The 24,792-nt window shown below is 34.4% G+C and overlaps 2 protein-coding genes across 9 annotated transcripts in view; one reads left to right on the forward strand and one right to left on the reverse strand.

The window, feature by feature from the left end:
- The window catches only part of LOC147908240 (uncharacterized), a 539,816-nt gene extending 523,400 nt beyond the window's left edge, over window positions 1–16,416 (reverse strand). Inside the window, exon 1 of one of the 3 annotated variants that reach the window (XR_015546357.1) lies at window positions 14,858–16,404. Coding sequence is in view for 1 of the 3 variants with exons in the window: in XM_087410250.1 (XP_087266376.1) it covers window positions 14,858–14,875 (18 nt within the window). In the remaining 2 variants the exon portion in view is untranslated. Of the gene's footprint in view, window positions 1–14,857 lie in introns of all 3 variants that reach the window. The other 2 variants (XR_015546358.1, XM_087410250.1) reach the window with 2 other exon arrangements.
- The window catches only part of LOC105151373 (Dpr-interacting protein kappa), a 196,235-nt gene that overhangs the window by 68,433 nt on the left and 103,010 nt on the right, over window positions 1–24,792 (forward strand). The gene's annotated exons all lie outside the window — the stretch shown is intronic.

The following is a 24,792-nucleotide window of genomic DNA, read 5'->3' on the forward strand; positions in this document are numbered from 1 at the left end:
TCTTTCGCCACAAATCTGAATCCCCCATCGGCCCAGCCAGCACGGAACGCGAACGTGACCTCTCGCTGGTACAGCGAATGCGGGGATAAAATGCATTGGGAATTACGTATATCCCCCAGTGTTCGTCGAAGTGAAATATTTCCTATCGAGAAGCATCCCGCTGGCAGGGGTTTGAGGCAACGGCGTTCGGTCAGGCGCCGGTTTTACTCGTGGGAGAGAAAGTTTCGCTAAAACGTTTCCGCTGATAAATCTTGTTTACAGATGGGCAGGCTCAGGTGATGCGTGCGCGCTTCGTTCTCGTCAAAACTTAAAGTACGGGCAACTTTCGAAATTCACGCGGGACGCGCTGTGCCGCGCGGATACGTGCCGCGGTCGCGGCCAACATCGATAATTGGCAAGGAACGCGTCGGGAGTAACAGAAACACGGGGAATGACTTTAGAACACGTCGTGCAGTAACAGAATCACGATCGGGATGGCGCGCGCGGTGGTAGATGGGCGTTAACTGCGGTGGTGTTTAGTCGAGGTAATAATTGCCGGTACTAACGACGGCACTTGTACGTATGTGGCTCGTTATGTCTCTATAATTCAATATGTTGCTTCGTATACAAAATCATCTTTATTCGGATAACTTATCGATTGGTCGATTATCTGATCAAATTATTGCGCAATAACTTTGGCAAATTGCTTTATTCCTAAGTAGTTTCCTCCATTATTAATAATTCGCTTGAGTTGCTTATCACTTCTTGTAGTTATATATGCATGTAGTAATTATTGTATTTAGTTTTCACAGCTATATTTTTTGTACTGGTTTTTAAAAGTATTTTTGAAATATATTTTTTTTTATTTGATTTTCATAAATAAAAATACTAAAAACAAATTAAATTTCAGAAACAGGTCATAAAATATTTTTCATAAAAAGTTAATTTAAAAAGTTAATTTTAAATAATAAATTTTTTATTTAAAAAATCGAATTTAAGCTTTGTAACTATGTCTAAGTGGATTTTTGACTATAATCATTTATAATTTGATAAATTTAAGATATAATTTATGAACATATCCGAATATAATGTATTATTCAATTTAATATTAATTAATATTCTAGTCTAACTCAAAATGCGTCACCAAGTCGTGGAAATTAATTAGCCACATATCTGCTAACACGTATTTGAATTACGAAAAATTACAATGACACTGTTATTCACAATTGAAGAAAAACGTCCTGTTGCCTCGCAAGGGAACGATACTGAAAAGCGCAGTCAACAGTTTTAATAATTGCTACAATATTCAACAACTGCCCGTCTAGGACAAGGGGATAAACGAGTGGCCACTCATAAGTTGAATGTAAACGACTTGCCTGTTGAAATATTGATCGCGAATGTATAACGAGTAGACACTTATTCGCCGCTTGATATTAATGGGAGATAAAGACAAGACAAAAAATACTTGCATACATATTGCACTTCTTTCTCTTGAAATAAAAAAAATCGATTTTTTTTTCATAAATTGATATATTAAAGTGTCTAAAATAAGGTTTTAAAAGATTTTCAGATTCTAACTATACAGAAAGTTATTTACGATCAAAGTGAGCTAATTGCAAGTTGGAGCTGTGAGGTATTAACCATACACGTAATAAGAATCTCGCGCCATGCTTAGTGCTGAGACACCACCGTGTCTCCAGATAAACCGAGAGGTGCAAGATCTGAATCTTCTGAAATTCTATATAGATATAGAAAAATATAGGAGACAGTTTATAGTAAAAGACAGTTGATAATAAGAGAAGGAAAAAAGAATTAAATCAGAGAAAGACATGATGCGTATGTTTTCTGTATTTTTCTATTTGAACTTCACTATATAGTGTTATCAAACTTTAAACGTGTTTTTCTCGAAACTATGTTTTTGCAGTCGCCGTTGTACAAAACTTCCACACTAATAATCTGATTGACTTAAATTTTGGATGTTTGAATTAAGTATCGCTATTGAGCATGAACTGAGAATTTTATGATAACTTGAATAGTTCTTTTAATACACCTACAACGAGAAAGCGCAAAAATTTCAACGAATAAATAACTTTTTTTTTTACAACATTATCATTTAGTGGACATTTTTTTTCAATTTTCCTTAGTTCATGTCGTTAAGAACTCATTACTAATTATAAAAAATTTTAATTTTCTATTCGAGCTTTATTGAACACTAAATTTTTTACAACGGCAGACTGAAAATTTTGACACTATTATACCACATACCTGGATACCGCCTATATTAAATTTAAGAAATAAATACGTGGTACTTATCAACATGCCAAGAAAAATCTCAAACTATCACACTCTTTGATTTCCTATAGTTCATCTATAACCCACTTTTGAAAAATTCTCAATTTTACATCCTCTAAACAGAAAAGGGCTCATAAAGTACACATCTACATAAAATCTACATAATATCACACATAGTTAAAAATAAAATAATTTTATTGACTGCACGAAATAGTTTCAATAAATAAAATATCACTAGATAGATATCAGAATTCGTTTAATCTAATTACTTAGGCATCCGTAAATGTCTGATATGTCTATCTTCATATCTCAGGATAAGGTAAAATTGTCCCTCGAGATACCTACCATTATTCATGAAGAGATAGTGAAACTCTCGTTTAATATCTCCCCTGTAGCCTGCTTACAATGTTACAATCGCCTTCAATTTATCACTCGTATCGCCGGATACGGATTTCAGGTGACCGTTGTGTTTCGCGAGTAACGATTTAGAAAGTCGAGAGTAACTTTATCGTAGAATGGACAAAGTAGAAAATGCTGCGTCAGTGCCGTTACGTGACATTATGGCTAACCAAGAACGTGAAAGTGAGGGGTGCCATCCTTCGCCGGTATGCTCATGCTTTAAGGAAAATATGACAAAAGAAAAGGAGAAGCAAAGAGCAATGCGCGTCGCGACGCGAACGCCCATCTCTCAATTTGCATTTTCAGCATTTTGCTCGCAGGCAAATAACGACTTCATTACAGCGCTCATCAGATATAAATGACATATTTGATTTGCGTCGGCGTCGTCGCCGACGTCGTCGTCGTTCCCCGTCTCGTTCGTCGTCGTCGTCATCTTTGTACCCGCCACCTGCCGTCTTCCACAACTCACACAGACAATGGAGATGCTGGATACTTGCATATCCGGACGTTCTACCCTCTTAATGAGAGGAGAACTTCTATAATCGGTGATCAGTTTGCGAGCAAGACAGACGTCGCTCATACTGAACCATTCGTGGCGATTAATCAGGCTCTCACTTGTCGATGTGCCAACCGTCATTTCTACTTTCATAACGGATAGTGGACGATTTTAGCCAAAAGCTATTGAATTCGGTTGCGTACATATTGATCAGCTGTCATTACAGCTGCTGTTCACCATTAACCATTATTGATACATTCCAATTTTTACAATGTTAACACATGACAAAATTTAGAGTAATAGTTTGTCGTATCATAATAATTTAATAAGTATTATATAAAATAAAAAAGCTATAAATTAGATGAAAAATAAGAATGTAATAAGAAATTTGCGAGCTAATTTCTAAAGAAATATATAGAAACCTGACTTGTGCGATTACTGTAATAATAAAAGTATTTAACATTATTTCTTTGAAATGAACAGATTCGTTGTTTAAATGATAAAGTCGAAATATCATAGTGGGTTGTGTCTTACGGTATGCGGAGATAAAAATCGTGACATGCAATTATTGATACAATGCTGATTTCGAGCACGAGAAAAATCAATTAATCACGAATCCGATGGAACGTCTGTTCCGACGTTTCGGATTATCTCGTTCCCCTACAGTTACGAAAAGATTAAGTGTTAGAAATGAAAGGCATCGACCCTCTCGAGTTAAGCAGAAACACTTGTAGAGTACTCATTGCTTCCGGCGATAAAGTCGGCTTTTCACACCGGATTTTCATGCGCGTCGAGATGAGGGCATTTCATTTGCTTCGCATATCCGATTTCTCGGGCTCGCAGAGATCACAGCACGCGCTATTGTTATGTGATTCTGATCACCATGTCGAAACAGCCGCGCGATCAATTTTGGCCAGTAAAAACATGTAAAATGCAATGTTATCGTGACAAACGCCACGGACATACGTTTCGCCGCGATACATATAATGGCGTAGTCTCATTTTTCATTCGCTCCGTGAATAAATGTTTCTCCGCCACAGTGGAATGGAATATGCGAAACAAGCGTTACCCGATATTCGCACAAAGCGATGCACTTCTGCCGGGCGTTATGAAAAATTACGTCGGATCGTATTTACACTGTCAAACAAATTCGCGTGCATGCGACCGGGATAATCCTGGGTTGTATCAAACAATGTTATTCGCTTTAAAATACTCAAGTATACATCGAAAGAATGATTTTGCCGGAATATTTTAAAAAATTTAATTAGATACAGAGTTCAAATAATTTTGTTGGATCATTAAAATTATTTCGAGCTGTGTAACTATAAGTAAATTTTTTAATCTCAAATTTTAGTCAAATTTGTTGAATCATTAAAATAATTATGTAGGACGTTCAAGTATAACGAAAATGCTGCAAAAAGTTTTTACATTCTAGGAATGAGATTGAACGTCCTTATATGTAATTATTTTAATAGTCCAACAGAATTATTTTAGATCTATATTATATATATATATATATATATATATATATATATATATATATATATCTGTAATTAAATTTTTAAACATATTTTAGCAAAACTGTTTTTTCCGTTCAAGTTATATAAATAAAACTACGTTTAGATCTAACTAAATGTCTTCTTTACAAAAATAGAAATTTGAATATAGAGATCTTTCATAAACGTCTAATTCATCGATATTCATTTTAACGTAACTGTAAATGGACGTATATTTTTATAAATGGTATAGATATTCAAATATTCAAACGCAGTTCAATCTTAACACGACCTTCTATTTCCATCGACAATTGAAAATCGAAAAGCCTGTTGTTTTGCCGACACTCAGTGCTGTTTTCATCCTCGTGATCGACACGATGGTACCGTCCGTAGCTGGTAAATGCCGGTGGAGCGGAAGTCGCTGGCGAATGACAGGTCTCCAGTATTTTTTTCTGCCTATCGTCCTACTCTTACTCTGTCCGATCTAGGCTTGATTCGTCACACCGGCTACTGCGAGACAGAATACGTGATGAGCACTCACCACAGTTGTTTCCGTCCTACGCCGATTATTGAAAACCAATGGTATTTCAAAAATAACGAGCAAAATACGACCATATAACGATATAGGAAACACACTATTGATAGAGCTGATAGAACAAAGAAAGTCCGGTTCAACCGAAACAGATGTATGGATCGACAGCAAAGAACACTGGAGGAGAGGAGGCAAAGGTGATACGTCAGCTAGCCGAGAGAAGGCTGATTGTAGGTTGCGACAGAAGGTTTTACGATCGAAAGGGAATTCGCTCTGCCTAAAGCTGGATCGAGAAAGAAAGGACTATAGAACACTTTGGAATGCAGGGAGGAAGAAGCGGAAGTTGGGTGGAAACCGCCCTCGTATTCGTTGTCCGATGATATACATCTTCGAGATCCGATAAGACAGGATAGATACGTCTCACGGCATCTTACCTCTTTACCCGCATTAAATCGAATGCCAGGGTATTCTCATGCATGCCAATTCCTATCCGGCGTTCTCCCCAGCTACTTCTCTTCCTCCCCCTTCCCTCCCCCCTTCTCTCTCTCTCTCTCTCTCTCTCTCTCTCTCTCTCTCTCTCTCTCTCTCTCTCTCTCTCTCTGTCTCTCTTCGCTTCTCTTCTCTCTGCGGCCTGCCTCGCTGTACCTTCGTGTTGGCCGTGATTTATGCTTTAACGTAAATATCGTTGTCGTCGTGGCTCGAGTGCCCCTTGAGCTGTGTTACACCGCCACAGGCGCCATTTCCACCTGTTCGCGAGATTGCGCGTGCTTATGTACGCGCTTCCGTGCATGGAGATACCTCGAGGTAAAAAGGGGAGCTTTCGTGACTGATCGCCTATTGTCGACGTAAGTAATGTAAAGCGCACAGTAAACACAAACATGGCACGCGTGTCTGTATATATATGCGAATTTAGTAACTAATATTTATTAAATTTAAGGGCCTTATTTATCTCGGCTATAATTTTATGCATAATTAGAGCTTATATGTTATAACGAAAATAATCTTAATATTTTTATGCTTGATGTTTAGTATTGCAGAAACTGTACTTTTATCTTGCGAGGATAAGGTATAAGAATTTAGCTTTATGTGAATGGGTTTTAGGCAAAAGCGGTATAGTTTTAAAATTTACGATTTAAAACCCACAAGCTTGTATATTGAATTAATCGATATATGTATATACTAATTTTAAATACTAATAGAAATTGTTATTTTATTCAATCGGCTATTTCTTTTATTTTCTAAATTTATTTATATTTTAAAATCTATGTAGAGTGTTAGACATTTTATTTAGTTATTTAACTGGATAAAATCAAATATATAGTAACAAAATAATTAAATATTTATAATTTGGTACAGAATATATAATTTAATTTTGTTTAATTTTCATTGACTTTTTATAAGACTTAAATTAATATAAAAAAATTATTTACACAAAAAGCTTCTGACAGTTCTAAAATAAGTCCTTCATTTTAAAACTTAAAAAAGCACTATCTTTAGGAAATACATCATTCATTTTAATTTATTTATTATTTAAAGATCTTAAGATGCAGTTCTATATTTATAATCTTAAAATATATGTCAATATGTCAAAAACGTTTAAAAAGAGTATATAAAATTTGAGATATCTCTTTGTATTCCTAACGAGAACGAAAAGATTTACCTCAATTCTTCTAGATTTTTATCCTCGCAAAGAATATACTAGTTCAGCACTGCAACCTCGTTATTTTTAACTACGCAGTCTGCGTTTTTACGCCATTTCGGCACGTTCGGTTAGCTGTACCACAACTCGGTTCCATTCAGTGACGTATGTTACGAAAGCTCGATTGCTCTAACGAAACAGCGTTGGGGTCGATCCTTAATATGAATCCCCCGGGATATCGATATAGACCGTCGATGTGAGCCTATTCAGACGAATTCGTTAATGCGAACCATTGCATTCAGTTACTATGCAAAAAGGGATCAATCGGTACGCGCAGCGGCCGATGGCACGGACAGTTAATGGCTCCCACGTTCGAGGAATTTAAGTCACGTAGAAAAACTATTTGAACCGCGTGAATTAGCATTCGGCACGGTGTCCGATCGAACAGGCGTTTCATCGGTGAGAGACAATAGAAAAATCAGTTGGCGCAAATCGATGCGCAAATAATGTTGGACGACGCGACGGCACAGTCAAATCCCGATTAGCTTCCAAAAATACTCGTTGTGTTCCGCTTAACCTTCCGAGACTTAAATGATTATTTGTTAAATGAAAATATTGTTTTTAGTACAATTTTATTTTATCTAATTTATAAAATTTACATAATATTTGGGAAATATTTAAATTGATTATTTTTTATATCTATAGATATATAAATATCGTTGGATAAAATCAACAAAATTTACTTCCATATCTAATTTTAAAAATATTTATTTAAAAAATTAAAATATTAGATATAATATAATAACTCAATTCAACTTAAATTTTATTTTAACGATATTTTTTATTTGTTTAAATTTGTCAAAATTTTGCTTGTAACATATTTTTTATTTTAAAAAATTGTCTTTAATTTCATTTAACATGTTATATCAAATTATTCAAAGATTCTTTATTGCTAGCTGTTTCAAGACATTATGTAATTTTTATAAATCAGGCATTTAAATTGAAACATTCAAATTGAAAAATTTTCTCTCTTGCAATATTTTTCGCCGCATGCATTTTAACACCAGTTTGTTCAAAGTTTCGCAACTTGTTCTTCTTGAACCGATTCACGTCGTTCACCGGATCTTCGCGAGACTCGAATGGCGATAAACTCGAAGAAATTAACTGGGCCATCAAATTGTACTTTGTAGAAAAGTTCTCATTGGCTTCCAGACTTTAAACGTCATGCTTTACGAATTACATATCATACGGATCTTTAACTTTCAAATAATTCGTAAACTTCGTTCGTTTTTTTTAACGCGACCATCCAATTATAAATTTACAAGGACATTATTAAGTCATAAATATAATTAACAATTAATATAAAGTGCAAATAATTATTATTAACAATCTTTCGTTTATTTTTCTAGAGAATAAAAAAGCTTTGATTTTTAAGAAATTTATCTCTAATAAAATGACAATAATATGACGTAATATTCTAAGTATGTTAGAAAATTTATTCTAAATTAAAAACTATTTATTATTTTAATATTATACATTATTGTAAAATTTAATATTGTATAATATACTAAATAAAGTCTTTTATTTAAAAAAAATAGAATAAATTTTTTCAGAACATTGTTTATGTATACGTTTTTATAATGGAATGTTATTTTAAAAAAATTAAGTAACATTTGCATTATTTTACATTCGCATTATGCTTAATGTCCTTGCAAAACATACTCATTTAGATTCAAATGCGAAATAACATTAATCTAATATATCGTTAATCTGTTATATCTATCGTTATTGGAAATTTGTGAAGTATTTGTAAAATGTCGTAAATCCGGATTCTATTCTGTATTACTAAAAAATTAAAGGTAATTTGCATGTGTTTTACAAATATCTGCAATCGAGAGTCAAAGAGGAATAGTTTAATAATATGCTTTAGAACTCAACGTTTAATATTACATTTCCATAAGCGAACATTATCGTTCAATTATATTATTTACCTCCATAATGATTGTTCAAAATTTTCAAAAATAGAAGTTTACAGCAGGCATGTAATACATATTAATACAATTTATTTTTTAAATAATGTTTTGGTACAATATCGGTTTAAAAATACGAAAACAAACATCTGTAATAAAATATAAATGTTATATTGTTCAAACATACTAAAAATTATTTATTATTTGTCAAATATTATTTAGACATCAATAATTTAGACATCAATTGCCTTAATATTTATATAAATTTATTAAAGTAATTCAAAAGTATCTTATAAAAAATAAATACAATATAATAATGTAAATGTAACATATATATATATATATATATATATATATATATATATATATATGAGCAAAAGATTACAATTGCTATAACATAATCATATTTTAAATAAAATAAAATAAAACATATGTTTCGATCAAACAAAAATAGATCATTATCAATATTGTTCCGGTAAATATGACAATAGTTACATCCCAATGTTATACATTTGCAAGTTTTGAACGATTTATATTCTAACGGCTATAATTACATACAATTAAGTTAGTTAAATAAAATAAAATAAAAAGACAATGCGCAATTTAATGTACAAAATGCATGTTTTCTTTATTTGTATAAATGTCAGTCGACGTAAAGTACATAATTGAAAGAGAGGTCACACAATTAGCTTGGAATTTAAAAAGAACTAATACATTGCAATTCATACATTAAATTACGTATTGTCTTTTTATTTTATTTTATTTAACTAAATTAATTGTATGTAATTATAGCCGTTAGAATATAAATCGTTCAACTTGCAAATGTATAACCATTAGGATGTAACTATTGTTATATTTACCGGAACAACATTGATAATTGTTTGGTCGAAGCGTATGTTTTATTTTATTTTATTTGAAATATGTTTTAGCAACTGTAAGCTGGCTTTTGCTCATACACCCTTGTATTATATTTATTTTTTGATATAAATGAGCTTTATATATTTAGTTTTAAGTATAATAATATAAATGATTATATTTAGCAAGATTTTGTCTTGTATGTGTGTGTGTGTGTGTGTGTGTGTGTGTGTGTGTGTGTGTGTGTGTGTGTGTGTGTGTGTGTGTGTGTGTGTGTGTGTGTGTGTGTGTGTGTGTGTGCGCGTGTGTGCGTGTGTGTGTGTGCAGTAACAGAATAATTTCCAACTTGTAATGTATATATGTTTTAAAAAATACTCGCCAGAAATATCGAGCGTTTGGATTCATTAACATTAGTTATTGTTATGCTCCCCAATATGAACATCTGGTGTTATACTATATGTATTAATGTTATGCATTTGTACGTATATTACATGCGAGTTATGCAAAATTTCATATATATTAATTGATATATGTTCAGAAATAATTTTCACAATAGTGATATAATTTAATTTTACGTTACAGTATCAAGTAATATTATTAAATACGTTGTAAGTTTAAAAAATGCAGAAGTTATCATGATAATAGCAGTTGAATGGACGGAAAGTATTTCTTTTCGGAATTGTAAACATATTACTTTTGTAATTTAATTAAAAATAAGTATTATTATATCCCATTTATACAATATTAAATATAATTTGATCCTTAATTTTCTTTGTAAAATGTGCTTTACGCTTTTGATTTAACGAAGGATTAATTTCATAGTCACATTTATAGTGCAAACGTACGGCGCAAACATGAATCATGTTTAATAATATGAATATGTATTTATATTATTATGTAACGCGCACGATTACTTCATATTCATAATTTTGAAGCCGTATTAGATCACCATACATCGCAGATACTAATTAAAACGAAAATCACATTAACGCAGTCATAGAGATAATTTTCATTTAATTAATCTACAATAATTAATTATAATCATCATATAATAAATGTAAAATATCGACCATACTTTCTATGATTTTCAAAACTACATAGAATGGGCAATTCATATCTGCATATTAAATCGTACGCAAATAGCGGCGAACATAAATTTCGAGGGAAAGTTATTAGCTCCATTAAGCTTCCATGAGACGCAAACGCATTTGCAAGCGACACCAGCAATTAGCATACAATTTCCACAGAAATAAAAACTAATTAACGCCCAACCTACGTGCGCGCCTAACACCGAGCAGCGTATTATTAGAAAATCGATTTAGCGAAACGACTGCGACAGTATCATTTTTTTGGCTACGGTAGAGGTGATAGGAATAGCAAGGAGCGAATAAAGCAAAAACAAATCAAATTGATCCGATCGTAAGGACGTGGAAATTCGCCCGCCGATTTTCGCGCCATCCCCTTCCCTCCGTATCGCTATCCTTTCGCCAGAAGATTATCGCAATTGCCGGGGAAATTGGCGGGGAAAAGAGTGGTCTCGATGCCCGCGGTGATTACGTGGAATGGATATGGGAAGGAACGAGTCCAATCTAAGCATCACGCTTCGATGGGCAATATCAGTGGCTTATCATCCTTCCTAGCTTCCCGGCCGTACGCACGCAGTTCGCGCCGCTCGTAATATAAATTCACACTCTCGTCTTCTTGCGCGAATAAACATTGAAATAAGCCGACACAATCTGCACGCCAACAAATGTCGCCTCTCTCATATTAATATCTTCGCTAATTGCAAGATCCATGCTTTTATTTCTTATTAGAAGGGATAGGCTGAGTAAGAGATTAACATTTTACTAGCTGAATGAATTATTCGATAAATTACGTCCTTCTATTTGTTTTTATACTAACTTGTTCAAAAGTGTTATTCATATTTTATTCTAGAAAATTCTAACAAATAAATTGTGCGAAAAAACTGAAAATAAATCATCTTCAAATTTTAATTAATTAAACTCTTTTTAAAATTATTAATTTTAATATATTGATACCAATTCGCTCGTTAATTGAATATCATTAATATCTTTGTTCTCAGCTCTCACACTAAAACACTTCACACAACATTTTCTTAAATCCCTTGAACGATTTCGCGATGACATTTGCGTTTCACATCGTTGATTTTATCCCCCTTCGGTCGAAAAGCAGAAAAGTCGCGGTAGATGTATTTCTATGCTTCGATAGATAGAGGTCGAAAGGTGAATGGATATACGAATATTTTGATATATGTATATACATATGATACGCATGTATGTTTAAAAATGCTTTGTGTATGGGGATGAAATCGGAGCATTCGGTGCGCTTTGTCGACTTGTCGTCGCCGTCGATATCGATGCTCTCTCTACGCAACGGACAGAAGTGAGCCCAGGAGAACATAACGAGAAGTTTCCTCCGAGTTTTTTTCACGTTGATGCTCGTCTTGAACAAAAAACCCTACTTGCATGAAGACAACATAAAAGGACTCGGAAGGATTATTTGCGGGATTTGGAAGTTCCATTATATAACGACTTCTTCTCGCGTTCTTTGTAAATGAAAGAATCCTCTCTCTCGTTCAAATCTCGTGTCACAACAATTCGAAAAATTTCTTAAATAAAATCTAACATACACAAAATCTAATCAAATGATTTTTTATTATTATAATTTAAATGACAATTCCTTGACAGTATAATTAATTCATAGTAAGTAATAGACAACTCAAACTTTATATAATTTCTTAACTTTTTCTACTTGGAGAGAGAAAGAGAGAGAGAGAGAGAGAGAGAGAGAGAGAAAATAGTTTTAGTGAAATATCTAAAAATTTAACTAGATGAATATTGGAAAATAATTTTATTAAACTATGAAAGTAATTGTGTGTGTATGAAAGTAAGCTGGTTGCTAGAATGTCAAAACTTTATTGCTCATCATGCTTGAGTTTTCCACATAATTATTTCGATGGTCCAATAAAATTTTCTATATCTACTTATATTTTTAGATACTTTAGTAAAATCGTTGTTTCCATGCACACACACACACACACACACACACACACACACACACACACACACACATGCGTACATACATTCCTTTTTAAAAATATTATTTTGTTTTTTAATATTTTTAGATATATATTAATAATATTTATTAATGATTAAATCAACAAAAATGAGTTATATATACATAATTATGATATTTTTAAAGAAAATTGTTTGATTGTTATAAAATTACATTCACAAAGTGCTCCATTTTCTCTTTGATACATTTTAGAGATTGCTCTTTTCATAAGAAAATCAATTATATATCGAATCGCTAAAATAACACTCAAATTATACATATATCAGACCACTAAACTAATATATTTAATGTCTTATTTCATTTACCTGGCACTCTTAGAGCAGAATAAGATAATTCGAGAATTTGACGATTTCAACATCTGATAACGTTTCAATTTCAGAAGTTATTCGGGCGAAAAGACATTCGAGAGCGTAACTCGATTCATGTATTTCCATTTTGGGTACGAATAAGACCAACAATCAAATGAAGTTCTAGAATCTTCGGAGCGTTACAAAATCATTCCTCGTTGCATATCAGCTCAACGAGTACTCGCGAGAATCGCGTAGTCTACGGAAATAGTTTTATTACGAACAATCTAGTCGTTAGCATGTACGAAAACTCACCGGCGTTTTTAACACCGACGTTGGGATTTAAAGGATTTCGCAATGGGATTACTGCCATCGATCATCACGCGCACCTGTATCTGCCTTAAGCGGCAATATTGGAAGCGGATTTTAACGCCGGTTTTAACGGTCCGTATCGCGTAATATTATCCTAGTATTAATAATGGCGATAAATCAACAGACTGGGGAATAACGTTCGACTTCGAGCTCGATATTCCGTTGGGTAGTTCGGTGGCACAGTCGAATGTATATAGTGGCACTCCAGGGAACCGCCGATGTATGCCGCGAGTTTCTCTAGCACGCCGAAGCACGAAATGCGCTCCGGGGGTAGAACGGAAGGGAAAGACAAAATTACGGCTGCAGCGTGCATAATGATCTACTTGCGAGCTCTCCGATGCGCGGCGAGGAGATTTACAGCCGTGGTAACGTTCGCAAATGTGGTCGCCTCTAGATACCGTCTTGTAAGAGCGCAACCTGTCCTCGACGTTTCTGTGTGGATAAGAGGTGCCACGATACCGTAGGTGTACGATACACAAGCGGAAGTTAACACTATTCACCCGTAATACGATCTATTGGCAGGTAGCGATATCGCGCTGGTTAACCTTTTGACTTAGCTGAGAGTGGATTTATTTACATACGATTTAGTTAGTATAGTATTATAAAGGAGATGATTTGAATTTTAGATTATAGTAATTGTTGTTCTTAGAAAAAAAATCTTTCTAAGAATGCAAATAATTTTTATCAAATCTCCCGATCTTTAATATTAAATATTATCACATTTTTGGTAGCAACCGCGAAAATTAAGTAGAATATATCTAACTTTAATTCTCCGTCTACAAATATATTTTTACTCCCTTTGCAATCTGGGTTTTTTTTCGTCTAACCTAAATCTTTGTTACTATTCTAGACTTTTGAAAAACGTTTAGGATTATTCTTCAATATCTCTATTACATTATCAAAATTTTTTAACTCAAATGTTAAAATATTTAAGAATGAAATTTCGTTTGTGTCAAAATAGATATAGATTGCAGACGAAAAAGATTAATTAATTTAACTATTTTAATCATTTAAGAAGATTGAAGTCGTGTATCAGCTCATTATAATTTATATCTCTAAAAAAATAATCATACTAAAATTTCTTACATTACATTTTTTATAATTCGTAAACTACTCATTCAGTTTTTTATTACAAAACAATTAATTGTAAATTAATTATAAAATGTTAAAAATGACAAAATGAGATATGCAAAATTTAATCTTATTGAGATCAAAATTAATATTACCGATTATTAATTTTGATCCCAATAAGAAACTATTACAAAAATTTATTGTATTATTGCTCGCAACGCACTTTCTTATCGCGTTTTTTCCTCGACGTCTCGTTATTCTTGCTTCGCTCCTAATATACATAATTACTACTATTATCTTCTAATCCGCACGGACAGCAATGCCAAATAAATGTACAATTAGTCGCACGAATATAACAAATGAATTCACTCACCGGTCGACGCACCATCATTGCCAGTTGTCGACTGCTCCATTGTTTTGGACGTTCATTCCCGCATGCGAGTTGAAATAATGCGGCGAGATAATCACTCACTACCTCATATTCCTGGATGCTCCGGTTGGTCCATCACTTTCCTTCTTGACACCGTTATTCTCTTTCTTCGGATCGTTTAAAAAAACACTGACAGCGAACGCGCATTTTACGGTTAAATTAGGTCAAGTTCTACATCAACTATATTTTGTCATATTGCGCGGCACTTCAAGTCTCAAGTCCGAATTACATAAGAATGCTAATCGCAGATCGCAAGCTTATTGTGTCAGCCAATCTCGAAGCGTCATTTTTAAAATTGTCACAGCATCCGCGGCATATTCAGAGTGCGTTCCGTTTCAGGCAAAGGTGTAAGCTTTAAAAAATTGACCAAACTTAGACCTATTTTCATAATCTATGTTTATCTAAAAATTAAAAGTTACCAGAAAATTCCTGAATAAATTTCGTTAAATCTCTTGATAATCTTTAGGGAATCACATATTATGAAAATGAACCATAGACGAATATTCTCGCATTAGATTTACTGTAATGAGCTTTCTACAATAAGCCATTACCTAAGCTTTAAGTCTTAAGACGTAAGAAATTAACCAGTCACAGTCAAATGTGAGAAGATTAATTAATTATAATTAATCAATTTTATACGACTTAATTTTGCCCAATAGCACCAACGTGGTTACTTTAACTTTAAGCGAAGCTTAAAACTCTCATTTTCTCTCTTTAAAGCTGAGAGAGTGAGAGAAATAGAGAGAATTTTAAGCCTCGCTTAAAGTCAAAGTAACGTTGGTACAACCGAGCTTTAAGATTTAAAGCTTAGATAATGGCTTATTGTAAGAGAGAAATACATATTTGATCGATTTCTTAAGGCTTAAAATTTACTACCACTACTGTGTTTCGAAACTAATGCATATGATACATCATTTTATCCTTCTTTAATATTCGGTGAATACACAAGGATAAAATGATACATCATATACATCATGTGTGAAACGGAACGCACTCTCAGAATGAATAGAGTGTTTTCCAAGAGAGACACAGTGTAACAAGTGATTATTTCATCTTTGTTTAACATTGGCAAACAATAAGGATGTAATGATTCACTGGATTACACGGTCGGCTGTATTTCTTGCTAGAAAGCAACCGACGTGAAACAACCACAGACTTCCATGTAAAGTACGTTGGCATTTGCAACGCTCGCGAATTTATCAGATGTTAAACAAGGATGAAATGATACTTGCAAGAGTCATGTAAACATCAAGCGAAACGTATCCATAGAAATTTGTGGAAACGACGAAGATCGTACACATTGCCTCGCATATCACAATCACTGGGTGTCTTTCATTTAAACTGCGAATACTGAAAATCTCTAGTAATGCGAATTATAGATTTTAAACGGGAGACACCCAGTAAATGGCTGCGTTCAGCAGAAAAAGTAGCTTTGCAACTGTTGTAAAATTTTTCAATACGATTGATTCTTGCTTTTGGTTCCTTATAGATCTAAATCAGTCATATTGCAGAATTTTACAACAGTTGCAAAGCTGCTTTTTTTGCTGAACGCAGCCATTTACTGGATATCTCTCGTTTAAAATCTATAATTCGCATTACTAGAGAGCTTTCTCTGCTGGATGCAGCCATTGCAATATATGCGACGCAACGTCGACACAAATCGATAGAAATGTCGTTCTATCTTTTTAATCTGCGCTAGATTTACGAAAGATAAGTAATGTGAAACAGTAATAACTTTATAACGGAATTTTTGAGACACGCACGAACACGCACGAACTCGTTGAAGATCACTCGCGACGGTGAAACTCGGCGATACGATTCGCGCGAGGACATTCGTGTTCACACTTCACGATCGTAACGTACTTAGATATTTCAATCTTCAAATAATAGAGAAGAATGTCATACGGAGCATTTTACGTTCTGAATCCTTTCCGACTTACTTGCGTCTCGATCACTCAGGTCACTCGATTCGACTGGTGCTCGCCAAGATGGTGACGCGTCACGCGTGAATATAGTTACTAATCCCGCGCCACGCTGGCGAGACATCACGTTATATCGTGTCCGTTATAAAATTGCTGCCGCATATTTTATCGTGAATCGTAATAACGTGATCAACGCCACGATGTTCGCGTTATATGCGATACTCCAGAATGTATCACGTACTTACATACTTTAATGTTGAAATGAGAGAGGAAAACATTACACGGAGCAGTTTACGTACCGAATTCTTTGTTCCGACTTACTCGCGTCTCGCGAACGTCTCGGTCACTTAGGTCACTCGATTCAACTGACGATCGTGACGCGTCACGCGTGACGTGAACATAGTTACCAACCCCGCGCCGCGCTGGCGAGGCAACATCACGTTGTATCGTGTCCGTTATAAAATTGTTGCCGCATATTTCAGTTTATCGTGAATCGTAATAACGTGATCAATGTCCGCGTTATATGCGATACAAATCGACAGAATGTCGTTCTATCTCTTTTATCCGCGCTAGATTTGCGAAAAATAAGTAATGTGAAACAGTAATAACTTTATAACGGATGAAATTTTTGAGACACACACGAACTCGTTGAAGGTTACTCGCGACAGTTGAAACTCGAGGATACGATTCGCGCGAGGACATTCGTATTCACACTTCACATACAACCGTGCAAAATGTATCGCATACTTATATACTTTAATATTGAAATGAGAAAGGAGAACGTTACACAAAGCAGTTTACGTACCGAATTCTTTACTTCGACTTACTCGCGTCTCGCGAACGTCTCGGTCACTTAGGTCACTCGATTCAACTGACGATCGTGACGCGTCACGCGTGACGTGACATAGTTACTAACCCCGCGCCGCGCTAGCGACGCAACGTCACGTTGTATCATATCCGTTGTAAAATTGCTGCCGCATATTTCAGTGTATCGTAAATCGTAATAATGTGATCAATGCCACGATGCGTTACAAATATTGTATGCGATACAAATCGACAGAATGTCGTTCTATCTCTTTTATCTGCGCTAGATTTGCGAAAAATAAGTAATGTGTAACAGTAATAACGGATGAATTTTTGAGACACGCACGAACTCGTTGTAGATCACTCGCGACAGTTGAAACTCGGCGATACGATTCGCACGAGGACATTCGTGTTCACACTTCACATACGATCGTAACGTACTTAGATATTTTAATCTTCAAATAATAGAGAAGAACGTTACACGGAGCATTTTACGTTCCGAATTCTTTACTTCGACTTACTTATGTCTCGATCACTCAAGTCACTCGATTCGACTGGCGCTCGTCAAGATGGTAACGCGTCACGCGTGAACATAGTTACTAACCTCGCGTCGCACTGGCGAGGCAACGTCACGTTGTATCGTGTCCGTTATAAAATTGCTGTCGCATATTTCAGTTTATGGTGAATCGTAATAACGTGATCAACGCCACGATGTCCGTGTTATATGCGATACAAATCGCGCGAGGAATTTCGTATTCGCACTTCACATACAATCGTCCGGAATGTATCACGTACTTACATACTTTAATGTTGAAATGAGAGAGGAGAACGTTACACGGAACAGTTTACGTACCGAATTCTTTACTTCGACTTACTCGCGTCTCGCGAACGTCTCGATCACTTAGATCATTCGATTCAACTGACGATCGTGACGCGTCACGCGTGACGTGAACATAGTCACCAACCCCGTGCCGCGCTGGTGGGGCAACGTCGCATTGTCTCGTATCCGTTATGACCTTGTTGCCGCATACTTCAGTTTATCGTGAATCGTAATAACGTGATGATGTTCGCGTTGTATGCGACGCAACGTTTCGACAGAAGTATCGTCCTATCTTTTCTACCTGCGTTAGATTTACGAAAGATAAGTAATATATAACAGTAATAATTTTATAACGGACGAAACTTTCGAAACAAGTGCGGTGGACTCGTTCAAAGTAACTCAACGTGCAACAATTGAAACTCGGCAATACGATTCGTGCGAGAATGTTCGTGTTCACACTTCACATACAATCGTCCGGAATGTATCACGTACTTACTTTAATGTTGAAATGATAAAGGAAAACGTTACACGAAGCAGTTTACGTACCGAATTCTTTATTCCGACTTACTCGCGTCTCGCGAACGTCTCGGTCACTTAGGTCACTCGATTCAACTGACGATCGTGACGCGTCACGCGTGACGTGAACATAGTTATCAACCCCGCGTCGCGCTGGCGAGGCAACGTCGCATTGTCTCGTATCCGTTATGACCTTGTTGCCGCATACTTCAGTTTATCGTGAATCGTAATAACGTGATTAACGTCACGATGTTCGCGTTTCGCATTATTTTATCCGTGCGGGGTGTATCACAGGTATGTCGTAAACTTTACTGTGCAAAGTGACGAATGAGTGTCGAATTGGTAATTAATTCGTGCGATCGAATGGCCGTGTTCTCCGTTATGTACGCGTTCGAAGTGAGTGCTTAATTACGTAGTAACTGGATCGGGAAATAGTGACACTCAAGATGGTGGCGTATCGAGAAAGGAGTACAACTGCGCATTTAGATCGAGTGGTAAGTGAATATTATCGTTTTTACAGGTGAGGCTAATTATTTGTTCGTTCGAAACAATTTCCTGAAAAATGTATGTACGTTGAATTAAGGAGAGAGTATAAGAGGAGAATGTTGAAAAAGGACTGACTTTTGCTTAAAAAGGTTTTAGTAAAAAAGAAAGTGTTTTTTTAAATGTAGGTTTTTAATTTCCTGGATATGGTAAGTTATTAAAAGTACGTGGCGTTTTGGAAACACCTTGAAAATTGAGCAAGAATGTTGAAAAGGGGATAGCTAAAATTATCGGATTTAGCCTAAACATTTTTTTTACGCATGTTTTCTTGTATTTTTTTTTATGTGCTCAATCATTTGCAAACAGTTATTTCAAACTGATTTGATGGGAAAATATGTTGAAAATTGTATAAAAGTAATACAATTTCGTCAAAATCTGATCTTTAATTGTAATTTTCCTATCAGTTTAGTTGGAAATTAACATTTGCAAATGATTTAGCACGTCAAAAAATACGGAAAAATATACATAAAAAAGGTTTTCTTGCTTAAACTAAAATTGGCTATTTTACTTAATATCCTGGATAATGATTAAAATAAGTTAATTGTGATTAAAGCAGTGGAATTTTTCTTATGAATTTTTTTTATTTTCTTTAATGTGTTGAATTATTTGCAAACGTTTATTGCAAACTAAACTAATGGGAAAATATTAAAAATTGCCATTAAAGATCAGATTTTGATGAAATTGCTATTTTCAATGCGATTTTCAATATATTCCTATCAGATCAGTTTAAAACAATCGTTTGCAAATAATTCAACACATACAAAAATATAAGAAACATGCAAAAGAAGGTGTCCCCGTTTAGACCAAAATCCGGTCATTTTATCCATCTTTCTTTGGATAAATCATATTTGTGTTTTTAATAATTTTATCATATCTAGAAGGTCAAAATCTACAATAAAAATCATTTTTTTGCCTCTTTTTTAAATATCTTTTAAACGAAAATTCTAAAAGGAAAATTGAGATAACGAAATACTTAGTGCTTTCCAGCAAATGTAATACAGTGTAATACAATGATTATTTCATCTTTGCAACAGTGGCAAACAACATTGTATGATTCACTGTGTTACATTGTGTTTCTTGCTGGAAAAAAAAGTAGTTTATTTTTTTTTACGTTTCATTATCTCAATTTTTGCCTTCTGCGATTCAATTAGCTATAATCTTTACTTTCGCCAGGATTTGATGTTGTTACGTCATACGGATTGCGTTTTGTAGATATGTTTACATTTTTCATGATTCTGATGATATAAAACGCGCATTTTTCGTATTCTAAACTGTAAAACCGTTGGAAAGCAAAATAGAAATATAGACAGACGGCGATTTACGAATAGGTTCACTAAATGGAAAGTCTAAAATTAAAAAATTCAATACGTATGGCAAAATCTGTTCGGCGTTTAATCCACCTAGTGGTAGTTCAATCTCTTGAACTAAATAGATATCTAATATTGTGTAATTTAACTTTTCATATGCTTCAAAATGTAATTGAATTAATTTCTGTGATTATTAAAGTATGTATTTAATAAATAATAAACTAAATTTAATCCTATTTAATATAGTTTTTGAGTTAAATTATTTAATGCGAAAGTAATTGATTCATATAGATCATATATCTAAGATAAATTTATTTAAAAATTTATTTAAAAATGTATATGATCGTATTAATTGGCGCTTCTCTTACTTAATTGATACAAAAGCGATTCTATTCTAATCTTAATATTGTTTAAATTATTTAATTCTATTATGTCTGTCTTCTAATTAAACATGAATATGAATATAACAAGAAAATTGAATTATTTCACATTTTTAACAAAAAGATTTAAAATTGAGTAGCTTCTATGAATCAACTGTTAGCTCGTTAAAGAATTAAAAAAATATAATTAAACAAAACGGTTGTCATGGAGCAATTTTACCTACTCATCGTATTATCTAAACTGTTAAATTTTTAATGTTAAATTGATTAAATTATATCCAATTTGAGTCACTTTTAATCTCGTTTTTAATAATTTCTATGGGTCGCCACTGCTCCTACTCACTATTTCGTTAACTGAACTAAAACGATGGAGTTAAACAATTTAATTCGAGAAAATTATGAAGTTTAATTCGAATTTAATTTATTATTTACTAACTGCATACGTTAATATGGATAATACGTTATTTACTTTGAAATCTAACCACAGAAACGGATTGATTTACATTTTGATACACGTGGAAGTTAAAAATAGCAAAAGTAGCAAATAGCTAAACTTTACTTTTTAACTCAAAGAATTAGAGTACTATGAATTAGAGTGCTCTTTTAATATGTAATGCATTTTACCGAAATTCTATTGCGCAAATAGAGGGAGACGTATGTCTTTTTCATCAACAAGGCGTATAAGTGCTATTCTGACTTTTCACCGGATTTACATGCGCGTTCTTTGACTTGCTCCTCAACCACAGACGCCAGCGAGTGCTTTTTTTTGTAATGCAAATTCGCGCGCGGCGAATCTACCCGTGAAACTGGCGGCATCTCTCCCTTAACTTACTGCCGGCCCGATATCAACTCTTCCGCTCGTTCTCGAGGATTTCATTTACGAGGAGCTTCAGCTTCCTACCGGCAACTCCGCCGCGATTTCCGCAACCTTCCCGGATTTAGCCGAGATCTATTTGCCGACAAACCGATGTCTACTCGCTTGCGATGGCTGTTTAGATCGTGTCCCTCCCTTATTTCCTCCCTAAATAGCGGTACGATTTGCATATTCCGATTATACTTGAGTCAGGCTATCACATTCGAAGACGTTTCTCTATCAATAACGACGACGACGACGACGACGACGACGACGACGTCTTTCAGCTCCAATTCTTCCCTTCCATGATGGTAAACTTTCGTTGCTGTAGCTCCTTCATCGACAAGCTCTTATCGAATTAGTCTTTTACTGAAAATCGTAAACAATAGCTGAAACAATAGTTAATTCTACCCGACTCCGTGTTCTCCGAGGTGCTATCATTGTGAGATTGGCTTCAATATCTATTAGGATATTTAGTTGCATTACGGATTTCTTCCATTTTGAGAATGAATCGCTATAAGTAACTTATCCATCGTATATTCTTGATCTCCGCAAATTCTTGATTTAGATCTTACGCGAATACGACACCCACATGGCACGTATATCGTGAAGACTTCATATCTTTCGCTCAACTATACTCCGTTTGTCACAACTTGAAACGAGTAGGTGGTAATCACGTCAGAAAATCGCGTGGGTTAGGGCATATTAAATATTATTTGTTCATGTTAAATAGATTCACTTTGAAATGTCATCTTTTAATTTTAGTAGAAGTTCATCTTTTGTCTGCGTGCCAGTCAATCTCATTCATAATTTTCAAATGGATCTTAATTGAGAGCAGGATTGATAAAAAAATCGATGCATATTTCAAATTTTATCAATTCGCGATACGATTGTATTCTCTGCTAGGTTTGAAAGATTCGCGCATTTCATTTCAAATTCAATGTTCGATGCCACAAATGAAAGATGTATGGCAAACGACATATCATCTCTCTGAAACGTTATTTATGTTATCGTTTTTGAACTGTAATATTTTTAGCATCGAATATATTAAATTTTCTGCACATTTACAAAATTGGCGGCAAATTTAATTGCTTTGGAATTCACTTTATCTATCTAATTTTGTAACTTATCGGATTAAATTTTTTATTGAACACGATATATAAATTATATGAATTATTTAATAAGCTCTGGATGAAAAATATATTTAAATGGGAGATTATTTTAATTATAAAAAAAAAATAGTTTGCGTTAATGCACGAGGCATTATGTAAAAAGTTTTTTTAGTTATGAGATTTGAAATAATATACAGCATATAAATGTACCGTTAAAATAATAATATTGTAAATTTTATTTTACAGTGATAAATTTGATTTTTAAAGAGGCTTAGTATGAGAATAATAGATAAAAAAATGTTACAGAAATCAAATATATGAAAACAATTTTATATTCAAGATAGTTACTGAATTTCTACATGTACATTAAACATAAAATATGTTATTATTAACATTAAACTATTTTATTGAATATCATATTCAAATTTTTCTAATAACTTCTATAACTGTCACGTATAATATAAACTAATAATTTAAAAATAAAAACTAAATTTAAAAATAAAAATTTTAAATATTAACAGGATGAGAATAACCGTATGCTTAATTAACGCAGAAACGCTTTTGGGTTAATTGTAAAATAATTTAATTATTCACGAAGAATATAGAATAGCGAAGTAGAAATAAAGAGTAACGTTTTTTATCTCTGCAAAAGTCATTTTGAATATAATCTTTTTTTTTTCAATTTTTATCTCATTTTTGCCTCTTTCTGTGCATGCCAATGTATAATATTATGAAATGGAAGATAGTAGGCAGAAAGCAATTTTCGCAATCAGAGCTCAATTGAGATATAAGAGGACGCAAGTGCTTTACATTTTAACATTTTCAATATTATCCCATTTGACCGTACATTTATTTTTTATAATTCCACAAGCTAAAAGATCGTAAATAAGGTTGGCAATGGAGAGGCAATTGCTCGAATATCTTATTTCTACAGAAAAGCTCTGCAGAAAGACGGATTCTAAAGTCAATTACTTGTTGTAAACAAATGAATAAAAGGTAGATACGTTTACGTCTTTACTTCTCTGCCCCATAAAAATTCTCTACTGGTTTCTCGTTGGACACGTCCACGTCGGAAGCGTGAATCGCTCGTTCCATTTGTCGCGCTATTCTCTGCCACGCAATAATTCTCCGTCGCGCCGCGCGGTAGAAAAGAGAACGCAACCCGCTGCGAGCTTTACGTAACTGCACAACGTTTTAATAAGTGGCCAAATTACCGTTCCGGACGCACATAATCCGACGGTTTTAAAAACTCGCCAAACAGCGCAGGGGTGAGTTGGATGGTCTGGCGACGCGACGTAGCCCGCGGCGGGGTGGCGATGAGAGGGTGGCGCATAGGAAGGAACTCTTTATGCGAACCCGACAACCCGCGAACTCGGCGTGGAACGTAATTTGCTTTAGTGCCGTCGCGTAAATTTCAGGATGATGAGAACGTACGGGCGCCGCTTAATCCGTTCTTCTTCCGGATACGATGGTGGATAGGGAGTATAGGGTAGAATCGAGGGTAGAACGAAGTTTCGAAACCGTTAATGCGGTCAGTTATCGAATGGACTAGCCCGGATTTTGCGTAACGCTGAATTTGCCCGCGATAAAAAAAAAAGCCCGGCGGTCAATCCTCTTCTGG

The sequence above is a fragment of the Acromyrmex echinatior genome, chromosome 10, assembly GCF_024713525.1.
Source record: "Acromyrmex echinatior isolate Ae372 chromosome 10, ASM2471352v2, whole genome shotgun sequence".
Taxonomy (NCBI): Eukaryota; Metazoa; Arthropoda; class Insecta; order Hymenoptera; family Formicidae; genus Acromyrmex; species Acromyrmex echinatior.